General features: G+C 55.9%; 1 protein-coding gene across 2 annotated transcripts; it reads left to right on the forward strand.

Moving 5' to 3' along the window:
- Positions 1-565: 565 nt before the first annotated feature.
- SUSD2 (sushi domain containing 2) lies at positions 566-8,137 on the forward strand. 2 transcript variants are annotated; one of them, XM_077775396.1, is made up of 15 exons: positions 566-646; positions 2,211-2,418; positions 2,567-2,718; positions 3,145-3,312; positions 3,795-3,969; positions 4,091-4,292; positions 4,503-4,588; positions 4,681-4,949; positions 5,024-5,167; positions 5,262-5,420; positions 6,262-6,510; positions 6,626-6,898; positions 7,027-7,203; positions 7,291-7,393; positions 7,517-8,137. In XM_077775396.1, the coding sequence occupies exons 1-15, from the start codon at positions 568-570 to the stop codon at positions 7,539-7,541; spliced, it is 2,469 nt and encodes an 822-aa protein (XP_077631522.1). In that variant the 5' UTR covers positions 566-567; the 3' UTR covers positions 7,542-8,137. The 2 variants fall into 2 exon arrangements, with proteins under 2 accessions (XP_077631522.1, XP_077631532.1); XM_077775406.1 differs by lacking the exon at positions 6,626-6,898.
- Positions 8,138-15,016: the final 6,879 nt, after the last annotated feature.

Consider the following 15,016-nt stretch of genomic DNA (forward strand, 5'->3'; position numbering starts at 1 on the left):
AACCCCACTGTCACCCTGCCCTGGGGGGGGGGGCTCCCTCCCACAGGGCCTTCCTCTCTCCCTCAGAAGGGGATCCCCTCCTCCCCTCCCTCTTTCAACACCCACACAAGCCAGTAATCAGCAAGAAGTTACTTGTCAGGCTGTGGGGAGGAATTGGGACTACCTGCTCCAGGCGGGGAAGCTGAGGATGGGAGATGGGAGGTGTGGGGCTGAGGGCCCCCGGGGTGCTGGAATCCGGAGATTCCAAGGACCACCCGGCCTAGCCCACTCTACCAAGTCCCATCCCCAGTGGAGCCCCACCCTGGCCGCCGGCGAGGCTTGACCTGGGGTGGGATCCGGTGGTCTAAATTGGGTTTCGGGCTCTGGATATCCGTATCTCCGAGTGCCAGAGAGGTCCAATAGCTGGAGGCTCGGACCCCCTCCCCCGCGTCCTGGGCTGGCGGGCCAGGAATGTGCTAACAGGGCAGGTTGGGCCTTACTGGCCCGCGAGGCCCNGCCAGTGAGGAGTAAGCCGGCCCGCAGCCTCCCAGCCACTGCTGCGCGCAGGCTGCAGACTCAGGCGGCACCATGAAGCTGCCAGTCCTGCTCTGGGCCCTGCTGCTGCTGCTGGCGACAGTCCCCGGCCCAGGCCCTCGGCCTGCAGGAGGTACGCCCCCACCCTGCCCTTCTGTGCCTCTGTCTGTCTTCCTGCCTGCTGCAGCCGTCCCCAGGGTGGACGCCCCTCTGCTCAGCCTCTTCCATCTGTCAGGCCATCTGGGACTGGACTGGGGGTTGTGAGGAGAAATTCTGGGGATCCCAGGGTCCAGGGGCTGCTGGCAGGATGGAGACTCAGCTGTGCCCACCCTAAACCCGCTGGGAGCTGGGAGGTGCTGGCTGCCTGGGAGGAAGGTGGCCCAGGGGAGGGTGTGGGCTCAGGAGAGCCCTTGACCTGCACGCCCGAGCCCCAGCGGACAGTGTGCTTACACAGGGAGGAACCCCCAGCCCCACTAAGCCCCCTGACAGGCGAGAGGCAGTATTGTGGGTCCTTATTAGGGTGTGGCTGAACCCAAGAAAGTCTGGGGGAAGGCTCCTACTCCAGGGCCTCAGGCTGGACTGGGCTGGAAGTGGCAGGCTCCCCAGCCCCCCACTCCACCCCTAGCTCCCATCTCAGGGAAGCGCCACCACCCTTCAGTCACTTATCTCACTTACTGGCATCACTCAGCCTCCTCCCCCACTCCCTTGAGCCATCACATCCTCCCTCGGTCAATAAATGTTTATTGAAGCTCTTGAGTGCCAGGCCTTGCACTGGGTGAAATGGGGTCATCGGGGTGGCTCAGGTCCAGTCCCAGCCCTTGACTGGCCCCCTTTGGTAGGGTTGCAGGGAAAGGCCAGGTGGGATGGGTGATCCCTGCCTCGGGATCTGCACCCCAGCTCAGTCTCCACCCTCCAAACTGCCCAGCCACGTCCCGTTACGGAGGGATGGAGTCCTTGAAAACATGGTCCTGTCATAGGTCCCCATGGTGGTAAGGCCAGAGGCCTAATGTCCACAGCCCCCCACCAAACCACCCTCTCCTTCACACTGGCCCTGCTGGGCCCTCTGCTGGAAATGCCCTTCCTCTCCCCTCAGAGGAAGGGAGCACCCCTTGCCCCCCCGCCGCTAAGGGTAGAGCTCCTTTAAGAGCCACAGTGGGTGAGCCAGTGTTGCCTGGCAAAGTGAGATGGAGCCCTCCAAGCCCAGACACCAGCCCTTGCTAGGCCCCCAATGGGACTCTTAGTATCCACGTCCCCAGACCCCAGACTGCCCTTCTCCAGGCTAGGTCCCATTGACCCTTCAGTGAGTAGAGGCAGAGGCAGGTCCCTGGTCCACATCAAGGGCTCAGCCACCTCTGGCCATCTGAGGATGTGGTCTTCCTTCGGGGACTGGGTGGCTGAAGGTCATTCCTGCCCAGGGGGCTCCTCTTGATACCGCAAAAATGTTTGTCTAGGGTCATTTCCCCTTATCTCCTATCTTGTTCTAGCAAATATTCAGGCAGCTGCTAGATCATTTGTACCAAAAATCCCTCACCCACGGGCCCTGTGGGTTTCTGCTGTGTTCCCTTGGTGGGTAGTGCAATTCCTGGCCAGCCGTTCTCCTGGGAATGCTTCTCTCTAATGCGCTTTAGGAAAATAAATGCGAGTGCGAGCCCTGCCCATGGGGCAGCCGGGTGCTCAGACCCCTCCCTCTCCTCCAGGTGCCAAGGGGACCTGCTCCAGCCGCTGTGGAGACCGGGATGGGCTGTGCTCCTGCCACCCGACCTGCTCCGGCCTGCGCACCTGCTGCTCGGACTTTCGGGACTTCTGCCTGGAAATCTCGCCCTACTCGGGCTCTATGATGGGCGGCAAGGACTTCGTAGTGCAGCACCTCAGCTGGTTGGATCCCACTGATGGTGTGATCTGCAGGTGGGAGGCCCAAGGGGCTCCGTGCATGGTGGGGGCCCAGGGACAGCTGGCTGGCTGGGCCCCCCAGGGAGGAAGTCAGGGGCGCAGGCCTTGGAGAGGGTCAGCCCACCCTGGCCCAGTCTTTCCTGCCACCTCCAACCCCCCACAGGTTTAAAGAGAGCATCCAGACCCTTGGGCATGTGGACTCCTCAGGACATGTGCACTGCGTGTCACCCTTGCTGTATGAGACTGGCCGCATCCCCTTCACACTGTCACTGGACAATGGTCGCTCCTTCCCGCGCTCAGGCACCTGGCTAGCTGGTGAGTCCCGAGCTTCCCGGGCCTTGGCCCCCCACAGGGACTTTCCCTAGCGCTAATCTATGCACGTCTCTCACCTGCCAACCATGCCCTGCTGCTCTGGCTTAACCAGTCCCTCTGGAGGCACGCCCGACCACAGGGGCGCGGGTTCTCAAACTCCTCTCCCCACTCCCTGGTGTCCACACAGGGGACCCAGCCCAGAGGGGGTGGGGACTTCAGGGGTCCCCCAGGCAGGCCAAGGGAGGGGGAAGCCAGCAGAGGCCTGGGCAACAGAAGGCAGCCTCTCCCCATGGCGTCTATCCTTTCCTGACTTGAGGGTCTGAGAGAGTTATTGCTCTATTGGGACTGCTATGCTTTACCCTTGGGAGGCACCCCCAGCTCTCAGCCCCTGGGCCTCAGGCCTTAGCTCACCCCTCCTCTCCCACCCAGTGCACCCCAGCAAAGTAGCGGAGACAGAGAAGAGCCAGCTGGTGAACCAGACGCGCTGGCAATACTATGGCACTGCTGACACCACAGGGAACCTCACCCTGACCTGGCAAGCCTCTGTTCTGCCCACCGAGGCTGTCACCATCGAGCTGTGGGGTTACGAGGAGACAGGTGAAGCCAAAGGCTGGACTGACAGAGGAGCTCTGTTGGCCTGTAGGGTTGGGAGTTTGGGGCTTACAGAGGCGGGAGAAAGGGAATCCCATGTAAGGATTTGGAGCAAGAAAAGTACGGGCAAGAAGGGGGACCCGGGGGAGGCATGNTTTGGGGCCCAGCTCCAGGAAGGAGGTATGTACAGCCCTTGGATACAAGGCCTGATTGAAAACAGAAAAGGCTTGCTCCGCCCATCCTCTCCAAGCCCCAGGACTGCTAGCTCCGCCCGGAGCATGGGCTGTGACCCTGGCCTGGGGGAGGAGGAGATGGCGGTCACTCGAGCCAGGGTCCTTGCTAGAGCAGCAGGGCAGGGCTTCCTATGGGAATCATCTATCTGTCCATCTATCAGGCTACTCTGCGCGTATGCTAGGGAACTGGCCTCTCCTCTGCCTCATGGCTCTTTGGAGGAGCCCCAGGGTTAAAAAAGGTCTTCTCTCTCTCAGGGAAGCCGTATTCAGGGGAGTGGACAGCAAAGTGGTCATACCTGTACCCCTTGGTCACAAACCTCCCCAACTCCGGCTTCTTCAACTTCACTCCAAAACCTGCACCTCAGAAATACCAGCGATGGGAAGTGGGTGCACTTCGAATCAGCAGCAGCAAATACTACGCGGGGGAGAAGTAAGGGGTGCCGGCCACGCGGAGGACGGGCTGGCGGGTGCTCCTCCCCGGGCTGCACAGGGAAGCCGGAGCTGGGGTAGGGGGGTGGGCGCAGCCCTCAGCATGTGTGTGGCTCCCGCAGGGATGTGCATGCGCTCTGGAGCGATGAGCACGCGCTGGCCTGGCACCTGGGGGCAGACTTCCAGGAGGACCCTGTGGCCTGGGCCCGTGCCCAGTGCCTGGCCTGGGAGGAGCTGGAGGACCAACTGCCCAACTTCCTGGAGGAGCTGCCTGACTGCCCCTGCACGCTGGCTCAGGCCCGGGCCGACTCTGGCCGCTTCCATGTAAGCCCCATCTCTGGGTCAGGGCCTGGGAGACGTTGAGGGGCCAGGTGGGACAACACACAAGGTGGCATCCACCCAGGAGGCGGTGTGGGGAAGTAGAGGCCCCTGAGAGGTGAGGCTGGGGTCTGAGGGCCCTCGGGGGCTGGCTTCCAGTGAGGGGATGACAGAGACTGAGGCTAGCCCATGTGACAGCAACATCCTGCTCTGTAGACAGACTACGGCTGTGACATTGAGCGTGGCAGTGTATGTACCTACCACCCTGGATCCGTGCACTGCGTGCGCTCTGTGCAAGCCAGGTGAGCCCCGCCCCCCTGGGAGAGGCTGGGGCAGGGGGCGGGGCTGAGGGGGCAAGGTCCCCACAGCCGCCCTGACCTGTCCTCTCCCCCAGCCCCCGGTACGCCTCTGGCCAGCAGTGCTGCTACACAGAGGCAGGCACACAGCTCCTGACGGCAGACTCAACCGGTGGCAGCACCCCGGACCGTGGCCACGACTGGGGCGCACCCCCATTCCGCACGCCGCCCCGTGTGCCTGGTCTCTCCCACTGGCTCTACGATGTCATCAGCTTCTACCACTGCTGTCTCTGGGCGCCCGACTGCTCCCGATACATGCGGCGACGGCCCTCCAGTGACTGTCGAAGCTACCGGCCACCACGCCTAGGTGGGTGCCAGCCGCGGCTGGGCCCCGAGCAGGGCCAGGCCAGGGAGACCCACCTGACCCTCTTCTCTCCCCAGCCTTTGCTTTCGGGGACCCACACTTTATCACCTTCGATGGCGCCAACTTCACGTTCAATGGGCGTGGCGAGTATGTGCTGCTGGAGGCGCCGCTGACCAACTTGAGGGTGCAGGGGCGGGCCGAGCCCGGGACAACGCCTGAGGGTGAGGCTGAGGCCCGTGGGCTCTGGGCGGCTCAAGGACATCCCAGGAGAGAGGCTGGAGCTGAGCAGACTGTGTTCTGCACCTGCCACCCCAGGTACCCAGGACCGAGGCACAGGGCTGACTGCTGTGGCTGTCCAGGAGGGCAACTCGGACGTGGTGGAGGTCCGGCTGGCTGGAGGGGCGGGGGTCCTGGAGGTGCTGCTGAACCAGGAGGTGCTCAGCTTCACCGAGCAGAGCTGGATGGACCTGAAGGGTGAGTGAGATGGCCTGGGAGCTTCAGCGGGCCGCTCTCCTGCCCCTTCCCTCCTGCTGGAGGTTCCATGCCTCGTGCTGGCCCTGGGGTTCAGAGCATGGCTGCAGAGATGGAGGCCTCCTGATTTGACCCATATGCTGTCCCCAGCATAGTGGTGCACCAGTCAGTCCCACCCCCCTGCACCCCACTGTGAGGGGCCCAGCACAGTGGACACCTGCCCTCAGCCCACAGCTGTCTGTGGGGAGATGAGGTTCTAGGCCCCTGGTAACGAGGTCTAGCCAGGAGACCTGGTCTGATCTCATGCTTTCATATGGAGCCCCAGACACATATGATCAGAACCCCGAGATGCCAGGACAGTAGGACTTGGAGCAAGAAGCTGCAATGATCGAAATCGCCTGCTTCAAGGACACTGGCTGGCCCAGAGGGCTAAGGAGTAGCCACCTGCCCGACCACCTTCCCTGGTGGTGCTCCCTCAAGGAACTGAGCTAACGAAATGATTTGCGGTTGGAGTCGGTGGGGACCTGAGATGGGCCCTGCTGCTGCTGAGGGTGCAGGGACCCCCAGGAAGGGTGGGGGTGTGCATGCCTGCTGCCTCCGTCAAGGAACGAGGACTGATAGGTGGGGCCTCAGCATGAGGGCTCCATTTGGAGCCTGGGTCCTTCATATTGGTTTGTGGGGGTACAGGTGTGGGCCTGGGGTGAGGGAGTGGCACAGCAGACCCTGGGGACACCCTCCCCTTCCCCGGAAGCCCAGGAATGCTGACCCACTCATTCTGGGGCTGCGGAGTCCTGGCACGGTGCCCTCAGTGGGCAACCCTGACATCAACTCCACCTGTGCCCAGGTATGTTCCTGTCAGCAGCTGCCGAGGAAAGCATATCCATCATGCTGTCGTCAGGGGCTGGCCTGGAGGTCAGCGTCCAGGGTCCATTCCTGAGTGTGGCTGTCCTCCTGCCCGAGAAGTTCCTCACCCACACACGAGGCCTCCTCGGCACACTCAATGATGACCCCAAGGATGACTTTACCCTGCGCAATGGGATGGTCTTGCCCCCCAGCTCCAGTTCCCGAGAGCTGTTCCGCTTTGGGGCCGACTGTGAGTGACCATGAGGCACACACTGGGGGTTGGAGAGAACTGGGCAGGGACAGAGTGGTGGAAGTGGGGCTCCTGACCCTTGACCACCAGCAAGACCTGCTGCGTGTGTCTCCAGGGGCTGTGGAGAACGCCTCCTCCCTGCTCACCTATGACTCCTGGTTCCTGGTCAACAACTTCCTGTACCAGCCCAAGCATGACCACACCTTTCAGCCCCTGTTCCCTGAGGAGACCACTCCTGACCCTACCCAGGCGACTGAGGCGGCTGAATTGTGTGGGGACAACCATTTCTGCAGATTTGACGTAATGGCCACTGGGAGCCTGAGTGTGGGCAATGCCACACGGATGGCCCATCAGTGGTACCAGCATCGCGTGCAAAGCTTGAAGCCTGGTGAGGGCGGCTGGGGGACGCAGGCAAGGGGATGGGCACCTGACGCTGGGACAAGGCCTCCTAGGCTGCCAGGGGGCAGGGCAGCCAGTGGCTTCAACCTGTGGTCTGTTTCTGGTCCCTTACCCCAGTGAGATCCTGTGGCTGGCTGGCTCCACCCCCCAACGGGCACAAGGAGGGTATCAGCTACCTGATGGGCTCCACTGTCTACTTCCACTGCAATAGCGGCTACAGCCTGGTCGGGGCGGAGACCAGCACCTGCCAAGCCGATGGCACCTGGTCCAGGCCCACCCCAACATGCCAGCCAGGTGAGGCTGCCCTGCCCACCTGACCCCCACCTGTACACCCTTCCCCCTCCCCCTCGGGCCTCCCTCACTGGTCTGTCCTGTGTCCAGGACGGAGCTATGCGGTGCTGCTGAGTATCATCTTCGGAGGCCTGGGCGTGGTGGCTCTGGTCGCACTCATCTACGTGCTGCTGCGCCGCAGGAAGAGCCACATGTGAGACCCCCACCCACCCAGACCCGGGTTCCACCAGCAGCCCCCCCAGGCTGTGCCCCTCCTTGGCTCTCCTAGTACTCTACGGGCCCCCTGTGAGTTCTCTAAATGATGTGTCTGTTGCAGGACCAGCTGGGGCTCACAGCCCTGAGGGGAGTGCCCTTGGCCAGCAGCAGGAGGCACGTGGACCACCCGAAGCCAAGAACTACCTCCCAGGAGAAAGCCCCAAATCTTAAGGACATGTGCCTCAGTACTTCGATCCTCAAGTCTCTAGCATCATTCACTTGGGGCCTCGGACAAACTGATGCCTGAGCCTCTAATGCCCATGGACCAGGACCGGTGACCTGCTCTGTCCCTCAAACCTGGACACCCGGCTCTAACTGTGCAGTTCCCGAGCCCGGCACCTGTTTCTCTACCCCCCCGACTCCATACCCTTGAATTCTAATGCCGTCTCTAGAGCCCCAACACTCCGGCACCTGACACTCAAATGCCAGTTCCTCAGATCCCGTGTCTGACCTGACCCCTCATGTACTGAGACCTGGTGCCTCAAGATGTGAGCCCTAGCACCCAGCTGCCTTGATTGCTGAGCTTGGCCCAGACTGAGTGGGGGAGGCTCAGTGTGTGGAGAGGCCTCAAGACACCCTAGTGGAGAGTCACTCTGAGCTCCAGGCTTGTAATTCCGGCTGTTCTGGAATGTCACTTGAAATACCACCCCTGCCTTTATCAGGAGAAAACAAGCCTGTGTGGTGCACCCTCTTTTGTGTCCTGGTGCTCCTGGTTTGCTTCAGTTCCAGTGCTAGAGAGTTCCATGGTTGCCTTGTGGGGTCAATAGCACCCAGAGCACCCTGAGTCTTTTGTCCACTGGCAGGCCACCTGGGGTAGGTCCCTCCCCAGCCTGTCTCCATCTGAAAAGTGGGATTGCAAACAGTGACCACTTTGTGGGTTGAGGACCAAGAACAGTGTATGCAAAGGGTTCAGCATGGACTGCCATGCTGGGTGCCCAGGAGGTGGGATGGAGCCACACAGGCACCTGCCCCAGCACTGCCCTGAAAGCAGTGACTGGTAGTTCCCGACCAGAGCCCACTTTGCCCAGGAGCTGGTTATGGAGCACAGGCTTCATGCTCCTGCTGCCTTGTTTGTGGTGAGGTTGCTTGAGGGGATGCCATGGGAGGGCCTGGGCTACATAGAGTCAGGCTTGCATCATGGATCTCAGGGAAAGCACAGTGGAGGGTGGAGTTGGAGATTGGTGCCCCCTGGCTCAGGCTGAGGGGTGGGGCTGGGAGGAATTTGCCCAAGGGATGTAGAACCCTGGTGGGAGGTGATTGGAAGTGGAGGTCCCCTTCACTGCGACCTGCAGTGCTGAGAGTGGCCACATGGGAGCAGCAGAGGGTAGGAACAGATGGCGGGTAGAGGCTACATCGAGTCAGAGGGGAGGGCAGTCAGCCACTGCCCTTCAGCTGGGCCAGTGGGCTTGTGAAAGCTTTGGCTAAGGCTCATGCAGGCCCACCTCTGCACCTCCCTCTGCTGGGAGGACCTCTCAAGTCACCCCCCAGTCTCAGGAGCACAGGTTGTCCAGCTGGCACTGAGCACCGGGGCCAGAACCCAGACTGGGGCCTCCCCAAACTCTTAGACCTGCTCTTGGCTGAGGGTCCTGGGCAAAGGTGGGAAAGCTGGGAGGTAGGGGCAGGTGCAGTCTGGGGGAGGCCCGTGTGCACAATGGGGTACATTCAAAGGAACAGAGATGAGAGTGAAGGGTTGGGATCTCCCTGGGGAAGTGCCCAAGAGACTAAAGGAGGGGGATGGGGTGGACACTTACTGCTGTCCCAGGCTCTACTTCTGACTACCCCACCTATCCGGACTTCCAGCTCAGGGCAGGGTGGGGCTGAGAGATGGCCCCTTGGCCACCGGGCAGGTACTTTCCGCAGATGAGGCAAGGCAAGGCTGATCTCCCACAGACCTGGGTCCTCAGTGTGTCCCTGTGCCGAGCCGGGCCGGCTCAGCCAGGCACAAGTCCGCAGGCGACAGGTCAGTTTCCTGGTTAAATCAGCTTGGACCTGTGAGAGGAGACACAAGGGTGAGCAGGGACAGCTTCACAGCTCCCAGACTATGCCTGAAATAGATCAAAATGCCTGAGATGTGATTGGTGAAAGGGCATTCCAGGCAGAGGAACAGCCTAGGCAGAGGCTCAGAGGAAGAGAAGTGTAGTCTGGTCTAAAGAACAGTGAGGCTCCTCCCACCAGGCAATGGTGGTGGGGCTTCATCCTAAGAGTAAAATATGGCCTCCCTCGGGCTTTGCTACCTTCCTACATTCCTGTACCCTTCATTTGTCCCTCCAGGTTGGGCCCTAGAGCTGCTTCCACCCTTCCCCAGCAGGAGGAGCAGTGCCCTGTTTGTGGCCCCAGCCCCAGACATCAGGAATTCCCAGTGCCAGGGACAGGCCAGGCTGGGAAGCCCCAACACCTGTTGGGTTTTCCCAGGGGCCTGTAGGGAGTCGGGTACTATTGGGCCTATGTGAGGGCAAAGATCCTATAGCCCCACATGGACTTCCTTTAGAGACATTAAAGTCAGGGACCACTGCCTCAGAGAAGTAGGCTCCCCAGAGCACAATCCCAGGGCATTAGAACCCAATGGCCAGTCCCCTACCTATTGTACTGGTCGGACTCTGGAGCAGGAGGGGGCGGGGGGCATAATCCAAGGACTTAGAAACACAAGCGATGGGAGAGCCAAGAAGTCAAGTAGCTGGTGAGACAGCAACACCCCTGGGCTGAGGGACAAAGGAAAGGGTGCCAGAGCCAGGCCTAGGTGCTCACAAAAAGTGGGAACCATGTTGGCCCACGAGCCCTAGCAGGAGCCACGGGACAAAGATGGAGGAAGTATCTGCTTCTCCCCCTGCCCTTCCTCTGTCTGAACACAGGCCCAAGTGACAAATACAGCACAGTGGGGAGAGGGACCCCCTCCTTGGCCAGGCTGGTTCCTTCCACAAGCCCTGGGGTGACTGAGTGCCTGCCCTGGGCCCCTTCTGTCCTCAAAGCTCACAGTCAAATGGCTGCTGGGGGGAGGGGGGTGCTCAGTGCAGCACATGATGGGAGTGGGAGATCAAGGGGTGCTTCCTGGAGGAATCCCATTTTAGCTGAACTTAAAAGGACAGAAACCATTAGGGGAGTGAAGTTGAGTAGATGCCTGCAAGCAACAGAGGAGCCCAGGTGCCTCAGCAGGACTGCATGCTGAATTACATTTCCCAGTCTCCTTTGCAAGTGGGGATGGTCATGTGACTGAGTTCTACCTAGTGCAAACCTAACAGAAAAGGGCCGGACACTTCCAGGCCTGAGCCATAACACTCTCCACTGGCATCCTTCCATTGCTGCTCCCTCTGATGCAAAGGTGGCTCTGGACCTGGACCAACCTGGGTCCCCAGCATGTGGCAGGGAACCTTCTCCTTCTGTCACTGGCCTGCTCACCCATCCAGTACTGCTACCAGAACAAGGAATAAACTTGTGATTAAACCATAAGACAGTTTTGGGTCCATTTGTTCCCGCAGTTAGTTTCTCTATATACCAGAGGCAGAGGTGCAAAAAGATGGCCTTACATTTCTCATTTCTGTTGGAAATAAATACTATAGACACAAGATTTTTAAAAATTTCAAACAGGGGGCACCTGGGTGGCTCAATCAGTTAACATTGACTGTTGGTTTTGGCCCAGGTCATGATCTCACAGTTCATGAACTTGAGCCCACATTAGGCTCTGCGTGGATGATGTGGAGCCTGCTTCAGATTCTCTCTCTCTCCATCTCTGCCCCTCCCCAGCTTGTGCTAAATAAATAAACTTAACAAAAAAATAAAAACAAATTAAAAAAACAACAACACCTCAAACAGATACAGCAATGTTGATAGCAGCATTATTCACAATAGCCAAAAAGTGGAAGCAACCAAGTGTCCCTTGAAGGATGAATGGGTAGAGAAAATATGGCCCAACATGGATGAGCTTTAAGACCTAATACTCAGTGAAATGAGCCAGACACAAAAGGACAATACTGTACAATTCCACTCATATGAAGTTCCTAGAGTCATCAAATTCATAGAGACAGACAGTAGAACAGAAGTTACTAAGGACCGGGAAAGGTGGAGTNAGAGTTTCAGCTTGGGAAGATGACAGAGTTCTGGAGATGGATGATGGGGATGGCTCCCTAACAGTGTGAATGTGCTTAATGCCACTGAACTGGACACCTGTAAATGGTTAAGGTGGTCAGTGTTACGTATTTATGTATTTTACAGTTAAAAATAAAAATTCAAACAGAACAGTTTACTTAACGAGTCCCCAGTTGGTGGGCATTCAGCTGTGCTCAGGCCTTTGCTTCTACAAACACTGTTGTGCCTTGTAAATAAGTTCAGGTTGACTCACAGGAGAAATTCACACCAGAGGATTGGCTGGTTAAGCAGTATGTGCATTTTCCTCCTTGGAGTTGTGCTAATTGACGCTCACCACCAGCCTACTGACAGAGTCTGGTCCCCTACACCCTCATCAGCATTAGGAGCCTTCGTGTTTTTCACTCTTCACACCCATTCAGCTTTCCCTGAACAACATTCCCAGAATTCCCTTTCATGAATATTTCCAGGCAGGGTAGACCGCACGAGAGATTTCCATGAAAGATCTGGAGTGGGGAAATGAATCAGCAATCTTGTTCGTAGCTGAGATTCATCAGGGCTTGTCTGCTGACTCAGCTTGTCAGCTCCAGCAGAGGTCATGGGTGCAGCTGTTTCACTTGTCCTCAGGCCACCTTCAGCTTCCCCAACTCCTAGGCCAGATGTCTGACAAAGGGGTTCAGCTTCTGCAGGAAATCTTTGTCACCCTTGGCAACAAGAAGGGTCTTGGTTTTCAGCCAGTCCATGTGGGTTCCAGTCAACTCATGAGGTTCCAGCTAGCTCTGGGTAGTCTCATCCACTCCACACCAGCTTTCCCTCCAGACACCCAGCCACGTGGACCTCAGCTCCCACATCAGATGGAAAACGACAGCCTTACAGAGACCCCATGGCCAGCTCCCATAGCTGCAGGCTCTCTGATGGAAACCTGATAAATAAAGTTGAAGTTGTAGGCAAGACATCTCAGTGTGCAGCTCAATCAATTAATCCAAAGTGACCATGCCCAGTTAACCACCACTCAGGTCAAGAAATTCCACAGTACCAACCCCTGACCCCCACCATTTTCTCTATCAGGCACGGCCCTCCCCCTCCTCCCCAAGTTAGCCAGTGATTTATCACACCAGAGACTAGTTTTGAGTGGTTTTGTACTTGACATAGTTGGAAATGTAATCATAGAGCAGATCCTGTCTTATGTCTGCTTCTTTTGTGTGTTTATAAGATTCAATCATGTTGAGACATGAGGCTGTACTTGACTTTTTTTCCCCCTATTACTCCATCAAATGAATTTGTTTATCCATTTTTCTACTGAGGCACATTGGATTGGTTTCCAATTTGGAGCTATAATGGCTAGTGCTGTGAACATTCCCGTATGTGTCTTTTGATGCAAGAATACATGAAAATATATGAATTTATGTTGGGTGTGTTCCCAGGAGCAACATTGCTGGGCATGAGGTATGTGTGCGGTAGCTTCAGCAGATAATACCCGTTTTCCAAAGTGATTTTACCAATTGACATTCTCACTGGCAGCTTATAGTTCCATCTTGCCAACACTTGGTATTTTCAGTCTTTTTCATTTTGGTGACTCTGATGGGCATACTGTGGACTTACTTCAAGTTTTTCTGACACTAGTGAAGGAATACACCTTTTCATATGTTCCTTGGCCTTCTGGAGCACCTCTTTTGTGAGGTGCCTGTTCAAGTCCTTTGCCCATTTTCTGTCGGGTTACCTGGATTTCTCGAATTGATTTGTAAGAATTCTTTATTCTGGATAAGAGTTTGCTGTCAGATATAAACACTGTAAATATACTCCTACTATGTGAGTTGTTGTTTTAATGCCTTACACTGTTTTAAGGATGTCTGTTGTTGAACAGAAGTTCTTAACTTTAATATAGTCCAATTTATCAAAGCTTTTCTTTTTATAGTCAGTACGTTCTATGTCCTGTTTAAGAACGCTTGACTACTCCAAAGTCACAAAGATGTCCTATGTTTTCCTATAAAAGCATTATTGCTTCATACTTCATAATCAGACCTGCAAGCCCATCTGGAATAGATTGTGCATGGTGTGAGGCAGGATACACATTCTTCATGAGGATATCCAGTTGACACAGTACCATGTGTTGAAAGAGCATCCCTTCCCCTCAGCACTGCTGTGACCCCTCTATCAGAAGTTAGATAACTCTCTGTTCTGTCCTATTGCCCACTATATCTTTGCCCCAATATCAAATTGCCTTACTTACCAATTATATAATTACTTAATTGCTTAGCTGATTCTGGTATCTGGTATCTGGTAATGTGAGTTCTCCATATATGTTATTCTTCAAAATTGCCTGGGCTGGGGCACCTGGGTGGCTCAGTTGGTTAAGCGTCCAACTTCGGCTCAGGTCATGATCTCGCAGCTCATTAGTTTCAGCCTCGCACTGGGCTCTGGGCTGACAGCTCAGAGCCCAGAGCCTGCTTCAGATTCTGTGTCTCCCTCTCTCTCTCTGCCCTTTCCCTGCTCACACTTGGTCTCTCTATCTCTCTCAAAAATAAATAAACATTTTTAAAAAATTGCCTGGGCTAGTCTTGGTTCTTGATGTTTCCATATGAATTTTAGAATCAGCTTGCCAATTTCCACAAAAAAATTTTGTTAGGATTCTTATTAAGGTTGCACTGACTATAGATGAATGTGGGAGGAAGAGGCATCTTCACAATATTAAACCTTCTAGTCCATGAGCATAGTATAATTCTCCATTTATTTAGGTCTTTTTAAATGTTTATATTTTGAGAGAGAGAGTGAGAGCAGGGGAAGGGTGGGAGGTGGGGTGGTACAGAGGATCTGAACCAGGCTCTGCGCTGACAGGCTGACAGCAGCAAGCACAATGTGGGCCAAAGCAGCAAGCACAATGATCTGAGCCAAAGTCATGATCTGAGCTGAAGTCGGATGCTCAACCAACTGAGCCACCCAGGAGCCCCTATTTAGGTTTTTTAAATTCTCTCAATTATATTTTATAATGTTCATTGTAGAGGCCTTGCATACCCATGTTAGTTTCATTTTCAGGCTTTGATTTTGTTTACGTTTTTATGACTTCTGTACCAAAAAATGTTTCTGAGGCACCTGGGTGGCTCAGTCAGTTAAGTGGTTAAGCATCCGACTTTGGCTCAGGTTGTGATCTCGTGGCTCATGAGTTAGAAGCCCCACGATGGCCTCTGTGCTGAAAGCTCAGAGCCTAGAGCCTGCTTCGGTTTCTATATCTCACTCTCTGCCGCTCTGTTGCTCACACTTTGTCTTTCTCTCTCTCAAAAATAAGTAAACATTAAAAAAATTATTTAAAAAAAAAGATGTTTTCTGTTTGTGGCTGAAATACCATTGGTTTTTGTGTATTTTCCTTGATTCCAGCGATTGTGTTAAATTCACCTATTTCTTTTTTTCATTTTTTTAATGTTTATTTATTTTTGGAGAGAGAGAGATAGACCATGACCAGGCGGAGGGGCAGAGAGAGAGGGAGACA

Source organism: Crocuta crocuta, unplaced genomic scaffold (assembly GCF_008692635.1).
Source record: "Crocuta crocuta isolate KB4526 unplaced genomic scaffold, BGI_CrCroc_1.0 scaffold313, whole genome shotgun sequence".
NCBI lineage: Eukaryota > Metazoa > Chordata > Mammalia > Carnivora > Hyaenidae > Crocuta > Crocuta crocuta.

Excerpts from the sequence above, each read along its gene's own strand:
- SUSD2 (XM_077775396.1), top strand. The coding sequence starts at position 568 with ATGAAGCTGCCAGTCCTGCTCTGGGCCCTGCTGCTGCTGCTGGCGACA. Across the intron at positions 2,419-2,566 it reads ACTGATGGTGTGATCTGCAG|GTTTAAAGAGAGCATCCAGA; the intron begins GTGGGAGGCCCA and ends AACCCCCCACAG. Across the intron at positions 4,293-4,502 it reads CCGACTCTGGCCGCTTCCAT|ACAGACTACGGCTGTGACAT; the intron begins GTAAGCCCCATC and ends CCTGCTCTGTAG.